Genomic DNA, 17,604 nt, shown 5'->3' on the forward strand with positions numbered 1-17,604 from the left:
GAAATGGGCCACGAGAATTGAAAATATTATTTTTACACTTGCTCTTTTCTTTCCAAGGTTGTAGACTACTTTAAAGAAGAACATATCAAAGTGAGTTGTCGTAACTAAACTCCAGTCAATTTCAGCCCATGTTATGTACAGGCGAGGTAGTTATATCTTAGATGTGTTTACGTTCAATTTCTACAACTATTCTATGTACGTTCTTCTGCCGAAATATCAATCGGATCAAGAATCCAAACTGCCCTTCCCCTTAGTTGATCCCTCTACACACTGTTCATTCCCAAACATAGCCTTTGCCGCAGCCTGCCAAACGGTCTCCCGTTCCAAATAATTATCCAGCGTATAGAAAAGACGACATTCAGCAGCCTCATAGACAAACTGCTGCGGTGTCTGACCATCTTCCGGGTCATACTCGTTCCGCAGGTTCAGGTTGCCACTCCACTGGAGCGACGCTGTCGTGCTCGGGCTGGACTCGTTAAATGCCTTCCACTCGGCAGATGTCAGGAGTGGCGATCCACGGTTAGCCGAGTCTCTAATCAACCCATTTGCTTGCTCGATATAGCCGTTGATATAGTTGATCCCGAGTGACTGTCCGCCCTTGACGCCGCCGACGCCCTGCATGGGCGCCTTTTGTGGACGGCCGCCGAATGTGATTGTGCGGACGCCCTGGCGTTTCATCAGCTTGACGAAGAACGCGCAAGTGGAGACACAGTCGCCGTCTGTGATCTGTTATTGGAGTTTGTGTTAGTCAGTCTTCTCTTTTTCTGTGTTCTTCTGTGGCAAAACGATCACTTACAATAGCGATGTTATCCGCCGAGAAGAGTGATTTGCTTGGGTTCAACGGAACTGGCCCGTATCCGTTGATGGGGAAGTTCTTCGAAGAAGTGGAGGTGTAGTTGAAGTTAGCTAGTAGGCTAGAAGCAGAGCTTCCCAGGATTTCGTGCGGCCCGTAGAGATCTTCCCACGAACTGAAGTCGGTTTTCTGGTCAGGTCGAACCATCTGCCGATACGCGAAAACATTACTCGTGTCCGTACTGTTGCCGCCCGCGTATGCTTTTGTGAGGTATTTGGCTGCATCGTGTGCTCGGAACCTCGTCGCTGTGTATGGGACAACATCGGGGAAGAATATACGGGACATGTCGATGCCAATAGACATGTATCCACCGGGGTTGGATGAGAGGTCAATCAAGACATTCTTCTTTCCAGATTCAGTGCTGTTTTGCAAGAAGTCAACCGCAATCTTAGCAGTCTCTGGTGCGCTGGATGAGAAAGTGGGCAGAAAGATGATTGCTGTATCCTCCAGGCCTGATAATTTGGAGTAATATCCAGCAATTGAATTAGCTGAGTTGCGCCAGGTAGTGGTGGGGAATCCCGCTATCTCGGAGGAGGCCTTTTCGGCGCCGGATGGGCTGCTCGAAGCTGCAGACAGGTCTCGAGGAAGACACTCTATCTCGTAGAGATGCGTGCCATTTTCATACGAAAAAAACTTTTCGCTCGGTGTGGCTGTTTTCTCAATGGTCTTTTCAGTGCCATTTCCAAACTTGAGGGACAGTTGAGCGCCATCAGTCCAGTCTCCAATGGAAGCCCATATTCCATTCACACTAGTCGGAGTGTTGGTGACGCTGCGGGCTGGCGCCGGAAATACTCGATTGTACCTGCGACAGTTAGTGTGGTCCAATACCGAAGTTGCAGAAGGCTACCTACTGTGCATCGCGATCCTGGAGGTTCTGATCATTGGCATATGATTCAAGGTATGTAGCCACGTTGGTGCCATTGATGGACACTAGAGGCGAGACGGTGTCTGGGTCATCCTTCTGTAGTTTCGCATCATCTGACATGTTAGTTCGACGTTTTTAACAGAGATATAGTGCCTTACATACCTAAAGCGTACACCTGGGGAAGTGCGAGCCCATCTGTTGAGATTGACACTAGAGGCATATCGATTTGATATGTGAAGATTGACTGCGAGCATAGCTGGAAAGCTAGGTGACCATCATGGGCCGTTTTGACAAGGTGGTTAATTTCCAAGTCCATCTCAAATTGGCTGGTATAGCTGTTGCTTTTGGCCCTGTCTGTAATTGTATCGATTTCCCTCATGATATCCGTGGAGGGCATAGTATAGCCCGATGGAGGATCTAACAATACAAGTTAAGCAGGATAGAAGACTGTCATTTGAATTGATATCACTTACCCTTCAAAATATCGATCGTCGACTGGAACTCGAGGATCTTGCGAACCTGAATAAGGAAATCAACGGCGCGATCCGAGTCAAAGGGCATAGATAGCAGACATCGATGAGCCAGATCATGAGGCACAATGGCATTCGCTGCGACCGTTAGTGACCACCTAATTGATGTTTTCGAGTCCATGACGTACTCTGGTCTTGATTGGCGTCTTCCACCAACTTGCTAACCTGAGCACATGGCTCAACATCGCGTATACTCCTGGTAGCACCGACAACAGCCGCCAAAGCGACCGGAGTCAACACGGTCTTTAGATGCATGGTGATAAGTTGAAGACTCAGGAGTCTGCCATAATATCTCTGGCCCCAAAGAGACCCATTACCATCTCCACTCTTTCTCAGGGGCCCTTGCTTCGGCTGTCGACTGGGGGTTGTTCTGTTTTTAGCTGATCTGCACGATCGTCGCCAAGACGGAAAGTTGTCTTATGGGGTAGACCAGGTTCAAATGTTCAAATGTTCAACTGTTCAAATGTCCAAATTGATCGAGAGAGCCCAGAACTCGGATTTCTCGGCTGCTTGCTACTTTTTATTTTCTTTTTCTGGCCGATTTGAGCAAAATATGGAGATGTGATGGGATGATGTAATTGTATTTGTTACACGTTACCGCATTTGTTGACGTACACACACACCTGGGCAGCCTGTTTGTGAATTTATTACTTGCATCGAACTCATGATTGGATTTAAAAATGAATGCACTGGAGACTTCAGACCGGATCCCCCACTAATCAAATACGCTTTTCTGGAAGAAACCAACGATCTTACGTGCAGCTTCTTTGCCAACCAGTGGATCCAGCTGCTCGACATCCATGTTGGCGATATCACTAATATTATCCGTTTCGATGATCAGCCGCTCTAGAGCTTGGGGTGTAACACCCGGAACAGCTCGCAACATGTCTTGTGGAAGAAGATTGAAGGTACGGTGCTCAATCCCAGCGGCTGCCATGACGTCGGCAGAGCCAGACGAATTAGATATATCAATATCAAGGCCGAGCTGAACTGCACGGAGTGGGTCTGGCTCTTGGGCGTTCTTTTTAAGCTCTGCAAAAATCTCAGCTGTCTGGTAAGGGGATGAAGACCAAACGATCTTTAGGCGTGGGAAGGCGAGAGTGAGGAGCACAAGTAAATGCTGAGCGGACTTTGGATTAGACGGATTGGCAAGTGAGCTGCTGCTAGTGCTGGTTGCAGTGCCGGAAGATGAGAAACCATAGTCTGTCATAAACGTGGGCCCTGTTGGAACGGAGGCGAACGCATCAAAAGTGAAAGATTTGTTTTGATCGAACTCGATCAACAGTAACGGGCTCTTGTAATACTGCAACATGGTCTCGGCCTGGTTGTAGAGGCGGCCGTTCTTGAGCGAGCTTATGAGATCACGGATCGATTTCCTTTCGACACAAATGTCTGGAGTGAGAATGTAGTCACCCACGGTGAGCTGGCAGGGAATCACAATCATGTTGTTTCCATGTAACAGAGATGGTAGAGCACTTCGGAATTCCCGCACATCAACTACAACCCGAGGAGGGGATGCTGTAGCTGCTAGTCGTCCTCCTCCAGCAATACGAGTGTTGACTGTCCGGAGGAATTGCTCCTGGGGGTCTTCAGCCTTTTTGTCATGCGTCAAGGTGACTGCCATGTTCTGAAAACCACGTTAGCAAGTAGTTTGAGGTGTGTAGCTGGGTAACTTACCCCCTTCTCTTTGATCAGCTTTGTGAATGAGTCTTTCTCTCGTCGGACAGCACTCAGATACCGCTGTTCCTCGACAGAGCCACCATAATACATGAAATAAACCTTCACGTTTCGCCCCGAATGGGAACTGCGATATACCTCAACCCTTCGAATGAACGCGGGATCAGGTTCGTACATGATAACGTATCGCGGACGTGCTTCCTCAAGTATATGCTCATCCATGTCACCGTCGTAAGGGTGTATCAGGACCAGATCGTTCATATCGTACAATTCGTAGAAATCTTCCATATCCTCCAGTTCATCGACAATAACTTCCTCTTTCTGCATTTCTTCCACCTTGGTAGGTTGAATCTCGCCTAGTAAGCTGACGACCTGACCGGGCAATTCGACTTCGGTTTGGACACTGCTACTTGGCACACGACCTGCAGCTGAGGTGACCGCGCCGCCGCCACGTACTCGACGACGTTTGTTTGGGGGAGGCCGTCCTTGATGCACACTTTGGGCCGCTGATGACTCAGAAGGTTTTCCAGACCTTTCGTCCTGTACTGATTGGGACAAATTTTTGTTGACATTTGAGAGAGACCTCTTCCAATTGAGATAGTCTCGCAGCCGACGCCGCATCATAAGCTCCGCAGAAGGCTTGTCCTCGCTAGGATCATCCTTTTCTTCTTTGGATTCAGACCCTTGGGCAATTTTGGAGTGCATAGTGCCAATATACTCGCGAAGCTGGCGGCATATTCGTTGATCACTACACATAATCAATATGGTGCTATTTGATTGATCCATTCTCGCAGGATGGAGGTAAGCATCGTGTTCGATTTCGGCAAGGACATCTGATAGGACACTCCACTTTGGCAGTTCCTCTAGAGCCGGGTTCAACTCAGAAGAGAATGTCGTTGAAGATGAAAGGCGGGTCAGTTCGTTGTTCAATTTACCTTCGTAGACCCGTGATTTGGCGGTCTGGAAAAGAACATGGGCAGCATCGAGGAAAAGCCACGGAGAGTAATTATGTCTGTTAGAGCCGGGAGGCGGAGCATGCGCAGACACGATAGTATCAAGGTACTTGACAAAAGATACCGCATCGTAGCTGAGTAAAGCACTGCAGAGCTGTCAGTATAAATAAATGAAAAGACATGGGGGAGAGACACACTGAAGGACTTCTCGTAGGTTTGTCAAATCACTGACAATTTGTCGTGTCCTGAAGCTCACACGATGCCAAATTGGGTCTAGTTGACGTCTGATAATCATATCAAAATTCCTGTGCAAAGCACTGTCCAACGTCCACTCTTCCATATCCAACCCAGTGTTGCTTTTCCTGAGCTCAGTGATACTGATCTCTACACATTCCAGAACAGCATTCTGAATTTCCCTCATTTTGTCGCTCATAGGAACTTCCAACTCGATCACTTCTGCCTTGCGGTTTCCTTCTAGGGACTCAGCAACAGAAACATGGAATCTAGGCCACAGTGATGCCTTGCGTAGGAAAAGGTTGCGCAGCATATTAGCCAACGGGGCAAAGCCCATCGTAAATGGTTCCGGGGAGTCTGAGAATGCTTTCAAGAAGCCACGCTTGTTCGATTGCCGGTAGACCCGGACAATAAAAGCTTCGAGGGATGTCGCCAAAACCTTATCAGCATGTAAAATGACCATCCCAGTGACCTTCTCGGGATCAAGAAGTTCTAGAAAGATCAGCGAGTGTCTTCAGCCATTATACTAAAACATACATACTCGATAACAAGTCCACAACCAATATTCTGGATGTCACACTCAGAATACCTCCTTCGCCATATATTCTCTCCCTGGCAATTCGTCAATACACACCGCAATCGACATAGCGGAGACGAGAAACCCACCGCATCGGCACCGTAGCTTTCTCGGTATTGATCACTTTCAACCCCCTAGCAAGAGGAGACTTGCTGGTAGCATAATGTTCCGCCAATGCTGGTTTTAGGATCCATCAGCTTCCAACACGAGCGTCCGGCCTGGAATGTACACTGATCCACATACCCTCTCCGATCCATTCATTCTCGCGTTCATCTGCACCCACCACCAAAACCAAATTGTTTCCCGCCGCATCGTAGAAATGGAGGAGATTTGTGATTAGGTGTAGAAGCCCTAGGCCTCGTGCAAGGATGACTAGCTCATCTTCGGCGCGTAGTTCGGTGAAGAGCTCCTGCTGGTATTGCTTAATGGGTGTTAGTGGTAAGCCTACTCAGAGATGGTGAAATACCTACCAGTGGTAGAGACAGCTTCACCGGCACATTTGACCGTTCTGGAGGCATTGGGAGCACTTCCTAACGCGTTGAGGAGTGAGGGGCCCAGTCAATGAGATGTCGCGTGATCACGTGGTGCTAAGATGTATGACGTAATGAATCAATCAAGAGATCCTTGGTTGGGAGTAGACAGTAGACGTAGCCTAAGAAAAGAAGCTGAATTACAAAAAGGACATTTGTTCTATTCTGCGTCTGCTTTGTTTTATAATTATCAGGCAGCTAGGTACTCTCCGTATTGCATGCATACTAGACCTAGTTTGGGTTATAACCCGCACTCGACTTGGGCAATTGCCTAGAATGGCGGAAACTGCTATTCAACGAGATACCGAGATACAGATAGAGATAAGAAAAAATGTTAATCAATGGCCTCTCAGTTGGAAGACTCATTCAGTTCCTTCGCGCGTGCTTCGAGCTCCTCTTTCGAAGCCTTGGGAGGCATATCTACAAAGTGTCAGTCGTGGGCCTGTGTAGGTCTGATAGTCAACTTACTGTCTGGAATCTGAGGTCCCTTTGATACGAAGTCCGCTGCAGTCGCTTTCTGGGGCTGTTGCCCTGGCTTATCCTCGGCCTTATTGCCTCCCTGTTGGGGCGCAGATGGGAAGTCGGACGACTCGGGGATGACCGGCATTTTGGAGATATGGAAGACCTTTTTGTTGAGTTACCACTAGCCAATACTAGCTCTCCTTTGCTGGTAGATAGATGGAATAAATTTGGTGATTTTGTTGATGGTGAGTTGAAGAAAATGGACTTGAAAGTTGGTCGGATGTTCTGACTTATATAGATCCTAGGCGCGATGACGTCGGTGGTCAGATTGCAACAAATAGCATGATAGAAGTTAGAAGTTGCCTAAAACTGTTCACTTGTCCATAAAATCCCTAGAAACAAGAACAAAATGCAATTGTATCTATAATTTAATGATTGTTTTAGTAGGTACATTGGGGGTACGTCGTAGAATAACTATGATTTGATTAAAATATTAAAATGCTAGTCATGATATTAATATGAAAGATTGAACACCACGAGGAAGAAAATTGCTTTAATTTAAGAGGGTATACACTAGTTAGCACTCTACCTAGTTGCGACAATGATCCATACATATATGTTGTATGCTACGTACAACATAACTACCTAACTAACTAGTTAGGTAGCTATACGTACTTGATCTCCTCTGCCAGGTGGGACTTTCCTATCTTAGCCGCCGCCGCTTTTATTGGCGATCCCCCGAAGAGGATGGCCAAGGAGATCAGCAAATGGAGGACGCTCCGCAAGTGCAACAACAGGATTCTCCATACCTTTTCCGCAGGCCACGTCGGTACACAATGGACTCACAATGACTTACCGGAGAAGGGAGCCAACAAGTGAAGACTACTGAATATTACAAAGAAACATTCTACAAAGAAGACTACGAAGGAATCTTTGTGAGAGCAAGCAGTTTCAATATTCGGTAAGTACTCATCAAAGGAACTAACTAGAGATCAGCGATGTGATCAGCCCAAACGGCATCTACTTCTCCACCTGACAAAGTCCTATCAACTGCTTCCTGTCCACGAAGGGACGGACTCCAAGCCTCGAAAATTCCGCTGAACAAGTCCAATGCTAACCCGTAACTGAGCCATTTCCTCCTGCAACCGTGCCTCCATCAACAAAGGAACGTTTTGGGAAGCTTCAAAAAGTTCACGAGTAAGCACAGAACGCCAAGTAGGGGTAAGCATACCGCTTCCTGCAACACCTTAGCACTGGAATCGACTTCTTCGGGCTCTTCAACACGGGGACGAAGGGGTAAAGGAGAAGAATGGTGGGGACTTTTTATATTGGCTTCATGCCAGATGTTGCCAGATTGCTCTTTGACCGGTATTGTAACCGGCCAAATCCCACCAAAAACCCTGACGACCTCATGGCGTATGTTTCCGGATTCTCAACCTACCACAGTACGATAACATGGGACCCAAAGAAGCACTATCTCATGTCGGTCTTTCTCGTCAGATTCAAGATGCAATCACGGACCCAAGATTCTCACACATTTTCGGTACTCAGACCCTCGCTCACTGGGCCAACGATACTGTTGAAACCAACTATGCTGCTCTTCTCAGTCAACAACGACTGTTCCAAAGTCACGCCAACCAGCGCATAGGTCATAACAGAAAGCACAAACAGCCCCGACATGAGCCTCGCCGACATGAACAAGGCCCATCCCGGCAGCAATGCAAGTATCGGCTGCGGGGCATCTCCTTGCTGCAAATAGGCGGTACTCTTCGGCCGTTTCCTTTTCGGGTGTTTAGTAGTAAGCATTGAAATTCCAGTTAAAACCTCCGCCGGGGCGTGTTCTGAGTGTACTCAGGTTGACTGTCCCATCACTCTCAATAATGTCACCCGGTTGGCTCAGTCCAACATGACTTCCCCCTTGTATAGAGAAACGTGACCGCCGAGGATATCGGCATCAGGCTGAACAATCACGTATGCTTCCGGGAATTGGAAATCTTGAGGTGTTATGTTGATCGTTGCTGTCACAGATTGTTCACATTCAGGTTCCGCAGTCATTCGTTAACAGCCTCCGCTGCGAGGACCTATGGTATTCACCCAGCTGGAAAGAGTACATGTGGACATCCAGGAGAGAGCAAATGCCTGACCCAAAAAAATTCGACTATCTGTGGAAACTTGGGCAAGCCGATATTGTTCGCGGCCCTATCTGTTCTGCCATCAGCACAAAGATAGCCCGCATCCGCAGAGAAAACGTCCAAAGTCGTATCAGTGAGGACCATGTCATGCGGTTGCCATCTGGGAAAAAAATCATCGTGGTGGGTCTTCGTCCAAGATGATGCGGTCAATCAGTTGGCAGAGCAGATCCGAGGGAAGATGCACCTCGTCATTTTTGAAGCCGCATCGCGTTTCCCCAATTGACCAGATCCCCCATTTGCTCCTGTCCTTGCTCACAATACGTTAGCTAGTTAGTTTAGGAATGAAGTGAGGTCATCTTCAAATAGTATAGCACACATTGAAATGGGCACGCTAGACCGCATTCCGTAATCCCTCATCACTTATGAAGAGCCTGTCAACAATACTCTATTAATTTGTATTTTCAAGATGTTTGGTTTCGGATTTGAGATATCAAAATCTCAAACAGAAAACTCCCAAGTAACATATGTACGTAGTGACCTTATCCACACTTTAAATAGTACAAGAAAAGTACCACGTGCCGGTATGGCGGTGCTGCGGTAGGCCTAGGTCACTCCGGTGTATATTGGGTCCGCCCCGCCTACGTCTTCTCACCTCCGGTTATCCTCTCCAACTCTCAAGGCAACCGCCGGTCGGCTCCTCTCTACAGCACCTCAACTCTCGAATCTAATCAATCGAGAAAGAAACTCTGTACCTTCCACCACTACCGTATCAGTCGGTGTGTTGAGGGCGCCAGTCCATCCTTCGAAGTCACCCGCCCGGCTGCAATGTGTGCTCTACACACATAACCACCCTTCGAACTATCACTTTTCCCCTCTCAATTTAGTGGGGGATCACCTCGATTCACCATGCCCTCCATTCTAAGTGACGCCGACAAGGAAACTGTTAAGCGGAATGTCCCCAAACCCGCCAACAAGATCCTCGCTGTGGCTGTCGCGCGACTCTACGTCGCCTATCCGGATGCACAGAAATGGACATATACCGGAATTCAAGGGGCTGTCGTCCTCTGCAATGACCTTGTGGGAAGGACTTTTTGGCTTAAAATTGTCGATGTCTCGGTAGGCTGTCCACACTGGAGTCGGAGATAAGACTAAAAGTGCTGACAATGCGTTATGCAGCCCGCTGGTAAAGGCGTGATCTGGGATCAGGAGATCTATGACAACTTTGCTTACAACCAGGACCGAACCTTCTTTCATACATTCGAGCTCGAAGCCTGTCCCGCCGGCCTGTCCTTTGTCGACGAGAAGGAGGCCAAGACGTTTATCAAGAAGGTGCATGAGCGCGAGAAGCATGCAAGTAAAGAAACCACCAAGACTCCTTTCGCATCTACTCGAGGCCAGGGACCTGCCCCTGTTACCAATGGGAAAGTAGGACGGTCTTTGTTTGGTAGCTTGTTACATCGTTCAAACCCAGCTCCAATTACACCAGCGCCGACAGTCCCTGCGCCTTCGATACAGGTTGCTCCTCCACCTCCGATGTTGTCCCCAAGCCCGCCACCAGCTAAGCCGGATTTACCTTTTGATACGAGTGACCCCTCTTGGAAAGGGCTGCTGGATGAGCTTAAGGGGATGGGAATTACCGAAGATCAAATTGCCGAGAATTCTGAATTCATCAAAACTTGGATTGACCAGAAGCAGGCAGCGGCGGCCGAGCCTGCTCCTGTCGAGGATCACAATAAGCCGAAGGCTGCTCCTCCACCGCCACCTCCTGCACCTCCCGCTCCGAAAGTAACCTCGATCAGTCCTCAGGATACGGGTTCCAGCTCGACAAGCAGACGGGGACCGCCACCGCCGCCGCCGTCACGGAAGACACGTTCTGAAGCACCAGAAGAACCGGTTTCCCTCCTCCCCCTCGTGAGCCATCTCCGCCTGCGCGAAGATTCAATGCACCGCCTCCAATTGCAGACGCAGGAAAATTCGCAGAACCCGCCGGCCCTGTACCTCCACGGCGTCCACGCGCAATTTCGAACGTTAATGCTGGGCCTCCGCCGCCCCCGCGACCACCAAAGACACCGATGGACGATAGCCAATATAATCAATCAAGTCAATCTCGATTTGGGGTACCGCCGCCTTTCTCTGGTGACCGCAAGGTGTCTGCGCCACCGGCACCCCCCAGCCGTAGCCCTGCACCAGGTGGCCCTCCCCCTCCCCCGCCTCGCACAGCAAGCCCAGCAGCACCGCCCCAACTGCCTCCCAAAGTGCCGCCCATGGCCACTACAACTGGACCTCCTCCTCCACCCGCTAGAGGCCCTGTTTCACCCCCACTTCCACCCCCCACCAGCGCCTCGACCCGTGCCAGTTGCGCCGTCTTCTCCTGCAGCAGCTCCTCCACCACCACCAAGAGGACCAGTTGTGCCTCCCCCTGCCCCGCCCTCCGCGCCGCCCTCGGCACCTACGTATTCTCCTAGCATTCCCCCACCTCCGCCGCCTCCGCCGCCTGGCTCTGCAGCGCCCGGTGGCCCCCCACCCCCTCCGCCTCCGGGTCGTGGTGGCCCCTCGATGCCTCCCCCTCCCCCTCCTCCGGCGCCTGTTTCGGGGCCACCGGGTGGACCACCGCCGCCGCCGCCTCCACCGTCTGGGGCACCTGGAGGTGGTGCCCCTCCTCCACCTCCACCCCCTGGTGGTGCTGCACCACCCTTGCCAAAGCCCGCCGGTGGGCACACCGATCTGCTAGCGTCCATCCGAGCCTCTGGTGGCCATGGAGGCGGAGGCTTGCGCAAGGTCCAGGATACGGAAAAGAAAGATCGAAGTAAAGCTATGGTACCCGGCGGTGCTAACGAGTCGTCTGCTACAAGCCCCAATGCAGGGGGCGCCCCGCAAGGTGGTTTGGCCGGTGCATTGCAAGATGCTCTCAACAAGCGAAAACAGAGAGTCAGCGGAAGTGGTATGTCAATTTTAACATGTAAACGCGGATCTATATGCTAACTGTGTTGGTAGATGACGAGAAAGACAACGACGATGATTGGTGAGCGGTTAGTTTTCGGTGGGATTGTTCAAGTATTTCAAGATACCAATGGCTTTTGCGCATTCTTGCGAGCATTGAGCATTCTGTTTCTTGGTCCAGCGTTTTGCCTAAAAGTTTGGTTTCAAGTGTCAACAAAAGAGGGGCAATGCACTTTGTATATAGCTTTTAATGGTAGATGCAGTGGATGTGAGAGATAGTCTCAGTATGAGGAAGTAGATGTTTCTTCTTTCTTCTCTTTCTTGGATGTTGTAGTTCAATTTTCCAATGCTATGGCCGAGCCCTGGAGTGGAGTTTAGCTTACACCGCCATAAATAATACGTAGGTCCATCCACCAGGGCTGTATCATAGTCACCAGTTTCGAGTTCTGCTTCAAAAAAAAAAGAAACAGACCTCTTTTCATCTAATATGAAGTCTGATCCTCCATCTCTTGGGTCTTTGCCTGTCGAAATTCTGTGCTCTATCTTCCGTCTCTTGGACCCCATTGGCCTCATATCCATCAGCCAAACCAACTCCAAATTTCGCACAGTGGTTCAGCCACAGCGAACTCATCTACTGGAGAGGTTGCTTGAACTTGAATGTCGAGAAGAAATCGGAGGAGTCACGCCCGTCTTTCGATCGAGGGACAACCACCTCGATCCTGACTTCACGTCCAAAGAATGGAATTCTGCACGTTGGGCATGTAGTATCTGTCTCCATATGCTTCCACATACAGCATTTGACAATCATTATATCCTACGACTGCAGTACCGCAAGCCATTGCGAGGATCTGCGGCAGCGAGTTCTTACACGAGCTGGGAGCCAACAAGAGAAGGGAAACTCCGCAAACAGTACCATCTACACAAACAACAATCCAACTCCAGGGACGAAGACCGGAAAATACGGCGTCGATATGATCTCGCCTCCAAATGCAATACATTAAGACCGAACCATCCTGTGCGTGATAGGGGTGCAAGATTGGCCAGCTTTCAGGATAGCGGGATGATCACATTCCAAGGCTTTAGTCTGAATGAATACTGCAGTATCACACAAGAGGAAGAGCAGGTTCTTCTAGACCACGAAGCATGGCTCATTGAGAGAGAACGCTGCGGCTTCAAGCGGCACTTGCGCAAGTGCAACGAATGTCGTTTCCGACATGGTGAACTCTCACATATTGTGCAGCGAGGCACAGACAAGGTGCCTATAGTGCCGAGCCGTCGCCTACCATTTCCCAGTGCCTTGGACCGATGTTTCCCAGGTTTTTCTGCCATAATGAAAAGTGTGAGACCGACCGCGAATGCCCCAGTTCAATGCGTGTATCGCAACAAGGTTTTTGATTCTCTCTGGACTATGTATATGCTGCGATGCCCTGGATGTTCGCACTGGCAGGAAATGCGCGCATTTCGTCTGGGTGCCACTTTCAATCACTGGATACCCACCACCAACCCTGCCTCGGACTTCGAAAACTGGGACGGAAGCAAGATCACCGGAAGTTTCATTGATGGTTTATCCTGTAACCATTGTTTTGCTAAATATCAGGGGCGCGAAAAGCTTCGTGAAGTACTTGTGAAATGGTTGGACTGCTGCTTGGATAACGAACGATGGCGGCTAGGAAATATGCTTTTGGGTGGTTGGGAGAGGTTGTTACGACGATACCAGCGACTTGAGCAGGTAAGCGGCGTCAAAGAGGTTAGAAAGGTCATTTTGGACATTCAGCTTGTTGTTGCAAAGTTTCGGAAAGATCATGATTATCTCAGAATTGGCCTCGCCGATATCTTGACGTTGAGGCTGGGCTTTCGTGAGTGGGCTACCGTGTGTGAGACCTTAGACTCCGTAACTCGAAGCCAGTTGGAACACAACCCTTGGGATGGTCTGTGGTTTCACAACAATGAGGTGATTGAGGCACACTTGATCTGGGTGATTCAATGCAAAAGGGAGATAATGGAGAAGGACAAGGGTGATGACCTGGTTGGCTGGGCACTGAGCCGACAAGGAAATAATTTGACTTAAAAAGTTGGTAGCATTCGATACCTACATAGAATCATTATTCCAAATCTCAGAGTACAAGACGTTTGAGAAACAGCGAGTGGTGTTTTTATAGTGATTTGTATACTCCATCCTGATTTGTCGGGTCAACATTGTTCCGGGCACCGGAAAAAAGCGTATCTGATCTGATCGGGAGAACTTGCGTACAGCTCGGTCGATAATCCAGAGACATGCTGTCTCCGAGGTTGTCTGCGCCTTCTGCCTCTTTATTGCGCTTCCTACGATCACAGTCTGGGTTCTCAGCCTCACTATCGGCATGCGCTTATCCGAGGCGTCTTGCCAGCCGTGGTAAAGGCTTCTCGACAGGACCATCCCCGAAACTCTCGAGCTGGACGCGTCTCGATGCTCCCCATGGCCCCGCAACACTTGATACCACAATTTTCAGCAATCAACATGGGAAACCGAACCCCGCTAGAGCAAAAGTGTCCCCGGCATTGGTGCCTAAGCAGCTGAAATTCTCGCGTCATGCGTCTACCAAAAGCCGACCCTTTCTCCGACGGCTTTTCGATCTCAAGCGAAATAAAGATTGCGATTACAAGAATCAGGGCCCGACTAACCCTGGACTTCTGGACGAAGGGACGGAGGGGATGTTTAATATTGGCCGCAGCCTATCAGCTAAGGCGTCAAATGAACTGCGAATTCGATGCACGGAGTTTGATATCAATGGAGACGTCACCCTTGTGAACGGAGAGTTCCGGAAGCAGGAGCTGATTGCCAAGGTTGGTAAAGAGGACTCGAGTTTGAGAGTTGAACATTTGCTAACAGATGACGATACAGTATGGCCTTCTTCCTCGAGATCTACGCAAGATTGATTCGTCGACTCTCCCTCATATCCTAGTGCGACCTAGAGCAATCCTCATCAATCTCTTGCATCTGCGTGTGCTCATTAAAGCGGACCGGGTACTCGTCTTCGACGCATACGGATCAACCGACTCATACATGCAATCGCTGTTCATCTACGATCTAGAAGGAAAGCTTCGCCAGAGACAATCACAGGGTGCCGCTCAGCCTAGTCAATCACTGCCGTACGAGTTTCGCGCGCTGGAAGCCGTTCTCATTAGTGTCACGAGTGGACTGGAGGAGGAGTTTAATGGAGTGAGAGATCCCGTCGTGCGAGTTCTTCGTGCGCTCGAGGAGGACATCGACCGAGATAAGCTCCGGCACCTCTTGATCTACTCTAAGAAACTAGGTACATTTGAGCAGAAAGCTCGCCTGGTACGAGATGCTATTGATGATCTGCTGGAGGCCGATGATGATTTGGCAGCGATGTACCTATCTGAGAGATCGGTCGGCAAAGAGCGAGAAGAGGATGACCACCAAGAAGTGGAGATGCTTCTGGAGTCATACCACAAAGTGTGCGATGAGATTGTTCAGGCCAGTGGCAATTTGGTGACGAATATTCGCAACACGGAAGAAGTGTAAGTTTGATCGTTCATGACATGCGAAAAGCACCTCTAACACAACCCAGAGTCAAGGCTATTCTCGACGCCAACCGCAACTCGCTCATGCTCATGGATCTCAAATTCAGCATTGGAACACTCGGCCTCGCAACAGGGACGTTATTCTCTGCTCTCTACGGCATGAACTTGAAGAATTTCATTGAAGAATCAGACTTTGGCTTCGGAGGTGTCTCTGTGGTCTGCTTTGCTCTGACTGGGCTGGTATGTGTCTACGGTCTCTCCAAACTGCGCAAGCTTCAACGGGTCCGCATGTGGGGTGAATCCGGCGTGGGAGGCTCTACTTTTGCCCCCTTGTCCCCAAAGCGCAGCGCGCTCGGTGGGAATCGCAATAACTGGCGCGCCGATTCAATCGAACCGGTCTGGGGCAGTCTCCCAGGGGAAGGTCGATCTGAGCGCATGAGACGTCTCAAAGAGAATTCAGCTGCGGCTGCCGCTCAAGCTGCATCGAGAAACTTGAAATCGATACCTGCCAATTCCCAGGCTGCTACGCAGGCATCAGCTACGGCTTCTAAAAATGCTCGTGCGGAAAATGGAAACGGTGATAGAAAAGAGACCGTCTCCCCCGAAGCTTCAAAAACCTAATGCATGATGCGCAGTGATTAAAAGATGTCTGATGGTTTGATTGCCTTGGAAATCGGAGCCTAGGCGTTTTGATTTGGACCTTCAACTAATATAGCAACGGAGTTGGAGAGGTCTGTAACATTATTGTACATTATCAAACTCCTTTCTCTATTCCCCCTCACTCTATAGTTTATATTTTATCTAGAGCATATCTGATGAAATACCAATGCCATTCACTTGAATCACGAAAAGTAGAGCAATAGGTAGGTAGCAGTCGTCCATGAATGTTATTGACAGATGGTTAGTTTTATTTGAGTATCTTTATTTAGCTTGGTGTACTGTCCCCTGTCCCTGGTGAAGACTCTTCGTCCGTTCAACCCAGAGCTCAGCAGCTGCCCGAATGCCACCATCCTTGGAGCATTCACGCTCAACCACTTGTATGATATTTTTCAAGACTGTATCCTCTGGGTCTCGCCTTGTTGCAGAATCTGTAGAATCCGAGTTCTTTAGCCACTCCATTGTAACCTGCCCTCGACCTCCAATCAACGCCATGTTAATCGCACCAGGAGTGCGCAACCATGCCTTCTCAACACCGAACCCGATTTCCTCCGCAATACTCATTGTTTTTGCGGCAAGAGATCCAATCATTGAATTCAGAAACCCGCTTTCGGTCTTCTCTTCGATCTTGACCGCACGAAGTGCCCTCAAATCACCAGACGCAGGCTGTAGATTCTGCTCTATGGCATCATCAACAACTTTCCATGCGGCAGGATTGCCATTCGCACTTTTCTCACTTTTCTTCTGTATTGGACCACCTTCTTCTGGCGGAGGATAGCGATACGAAGAGCCAGCAAGTGAACGAGAACAGCACGGGATTACAAAGAATGGTAATGGCGACGAGGGACTCGACAGGGCAGCCATTATAGGAGTCCATACAGTGAGCTCATCCGCGTGGTCGGATATGATGAATGTATTTTCCGGGAAATCGCCGGTATGTATCTGCACGCCGATTTCTTGCAAGTCCAGTACGTCCACAAAAGGCCGGGGAATAAAGATTCTCTCTTCCAGGCATTGCTGTATCTCGGCTGGGAATGTCTCCCAGGACTTTCGACGGCAGGCGTCAAAGCCCTGGCCCTTATATCCTTCCATGAGAAGTACGTACACGAGAATACCATTCCCACAAGCTAGGTCCACGAACCCTGGGAACGGTAATGTGTCTCTCGAGGACTGGTCTTGTTCTGTTGCTGGTATAGCGCCGTACATACTCCTCCACAGTTCAATCAGACATGCAGCAAGAGACAGCTGCTCAAGGGCTTGGTTGGGTGATTCAAGTTGTTCAACCCAATTCTGGGTCAACTTTTCTGCATACTGGAGTTTCAGCCGGGCGTATGTGTTTTGGATGAGATGTGCTGAGACAGTGTCCCCATCTTGATCATCTCGCTCAACCCAATCCAGGCTCACGTTTCTAGACGTGAGTCGGCGTTCCATGTTGGTGATATGGATGAGCGTGAATGAGCGTGGATATTTGTCTGGCAGAATACTCGATAACTTAGCCTTCCCACTTGATGCAAAGGGTACAAACAAAGCGGAGAGAAAGGCGGTAGACTCTATCTATAAAAGCATTAGATGGGAGAGGGCAACTGAGTGGTCCATATATACTCTGTAGTCGAATGGGTAACCTGGGTCTGGCTGGTCAACATAGTCTTAACATTGGTCATAACAAGCG

The 17,604-nt window shown here is 49.4% G+C and overlaps 7 protein-coding genes across 7 annotated transcripts; 3 read left to right on the forward strand and 4 right to left on the reverse strand.

Annotated features, from left to right (window-relative positions):
- Window positions 1–225: 225 nt before the first annotated feature.
- N7516_006556 (uncharacterized protein) lies at window positions 226–2,503 on the reverse strand (the record flags this gene model as incomplete). Its single annotated transcript, XM_057219276.1, has 6 exons — window positions 226–726; window positions 797–1,655; window positions 1,705–1,831; window positions 1,881–2,135; window positions 2,192–2,326; window positions 2,377–2,503. 6 exons carry the CDS (start codon window positions 2,501–2,503, stop codon window positions 226–228), a joined length of 2,004 nt encoding a protein of 667 aa, XP_057073367.1.
- A 460-nt stretch (window positions 2,504–2,963) lies between these two features.
- On the reverse strand, window positions 2,964–6,207 carry N7516_006557 (ssDNA endodeoxyribonuclease RAD1; the record flags this gene model as incomplete). The annotated part of the gene is made up of 7 exons (XM_057219277.1): window positions 2,964–3,875; window positions 3,926–5,024; window positions 5,076–5,604; window positions 5,654–5,724; window positions 5,779–5,866; window positions 5,933–6,110; window positions 6,160–6,207. The coding sequence occupies 7 exons, from the start codon at window positions 6,205–6,207 to the stop codon at window positions 2,964–2,966; spliced, it is 2,925 nt and encodes a 974-aa protein (XP_057073368.1).
- A 361-nt stretch (window positions 6,208–6,568) lies between these two features.
- On the reverse strand, window positions 6,569–6,826 carry N7516_006558 (uncharacterized protein; the record flags this gene model as incomplete). The annotated part of the gene is made up of 2 exons (XM_057219278.1): window positions 6,569–6,639; window positions 6,688–6,826. 2 exons carry the CDS (start codon window positions 6,824–6,826, stop codon window positions 6,569–6,571), a joined length of 210 nt encoding a protein of 69 aa, XP_057073369.1.
- Window positions 6,827–9,279: 2,453 nt separating this feature from the next.
- Window positions 9,280–9,659, forward strand: N7516_006559 (uncharacterized protein; the record flags this gene model as incomplete). The annotated part of the gene is made up of 2 exons (XM_057219279.1): window positions 9,280–9,339; window positions 9,372–9,659. 2 exons carry the CDS (start codon window positions 9,280–9,282, stop codon window positions 9,657–9,659), a joined length of 348 nt encoding a protein of 115 aa, XP_057073370.1.
- A 60-nt stretch (window positions 9,660–9,719) lies between these two features.
- N7516_006560 (WASP family protein) lies at window positions 9,720–13,821 on the forward strand (the record flags this gene model as incomplete). Its single annotated transcript, XM_057219280.1, has 4 exons — window positions 9,720–9,929; window positions 9,990–11,754; window positions 11,808–11,835; window positions 12,810–13,821. The coding sequence occupies 4 exons, from the start codon at window positions 9,720–9,722 to the stop codon at window positions 13,819–13,821; spliced, it is 3,015 nt and encodes a 1,004-aa protein (XP_057073371.1).
- Window positions 13,822–14,027: 206 nt separating this feature from the next.
- N7516_006561 (CorA family magnesium transporter) lies at window positions 14,028–15,899 on the forward strand (the record flags this gene model as incomplete). The annotated part of the gene is made up of 3 exons (XM_057219281.1): window positions 14,028–14,576; window positions 14,635–15,275; window positions 15,326–15,899. 3 exons carry the CDS (start codon window positions 14,028–14,030, stop codon window positions 15,897–15,899), a joined length of 1,764 nt encoding a protein of 587 aa, XP_057073372.1.
- A 300-nt stretch (window positions 15,900–16,199) lies between these two features.
- On the reverse strand, window positions 16,200–17,366 carry trm44 (tRNA (uracil) methyltransferase; the record flags this gene model as incomplete). Its single annotated transcript, XM_057219282.1, has 1 exon — window positions 16,200–17,366. One exon carries the CDS (start codon window positions 17,364–17,366, stop codon window positions 16,200–16,202), a length of 1,167 nt encoding a protein of 388 aa, XP_057073373.1.
- Between the last annotated feature and the right edge of the window lie 238 nt (window positions 17,367–17,604).

The sequence above is a fragment of the Penicillium verrucosum genome (genome assembly GCF_028828655.1).
Source record: "Penicillium verrucosum strain IBT 35672 chromosome Unknown utg000002l_segment0_segment0, whole genome shotgun sequence".
In the NCBI taxonomy this organism is placed as follows: domain Eukaryota; kingdom Fungi; phylum Ascomycota; class Eurotiomycetes; order Eurotiales; family Aspergillaceae; genus Penicillium; species Penicillium verrucosum.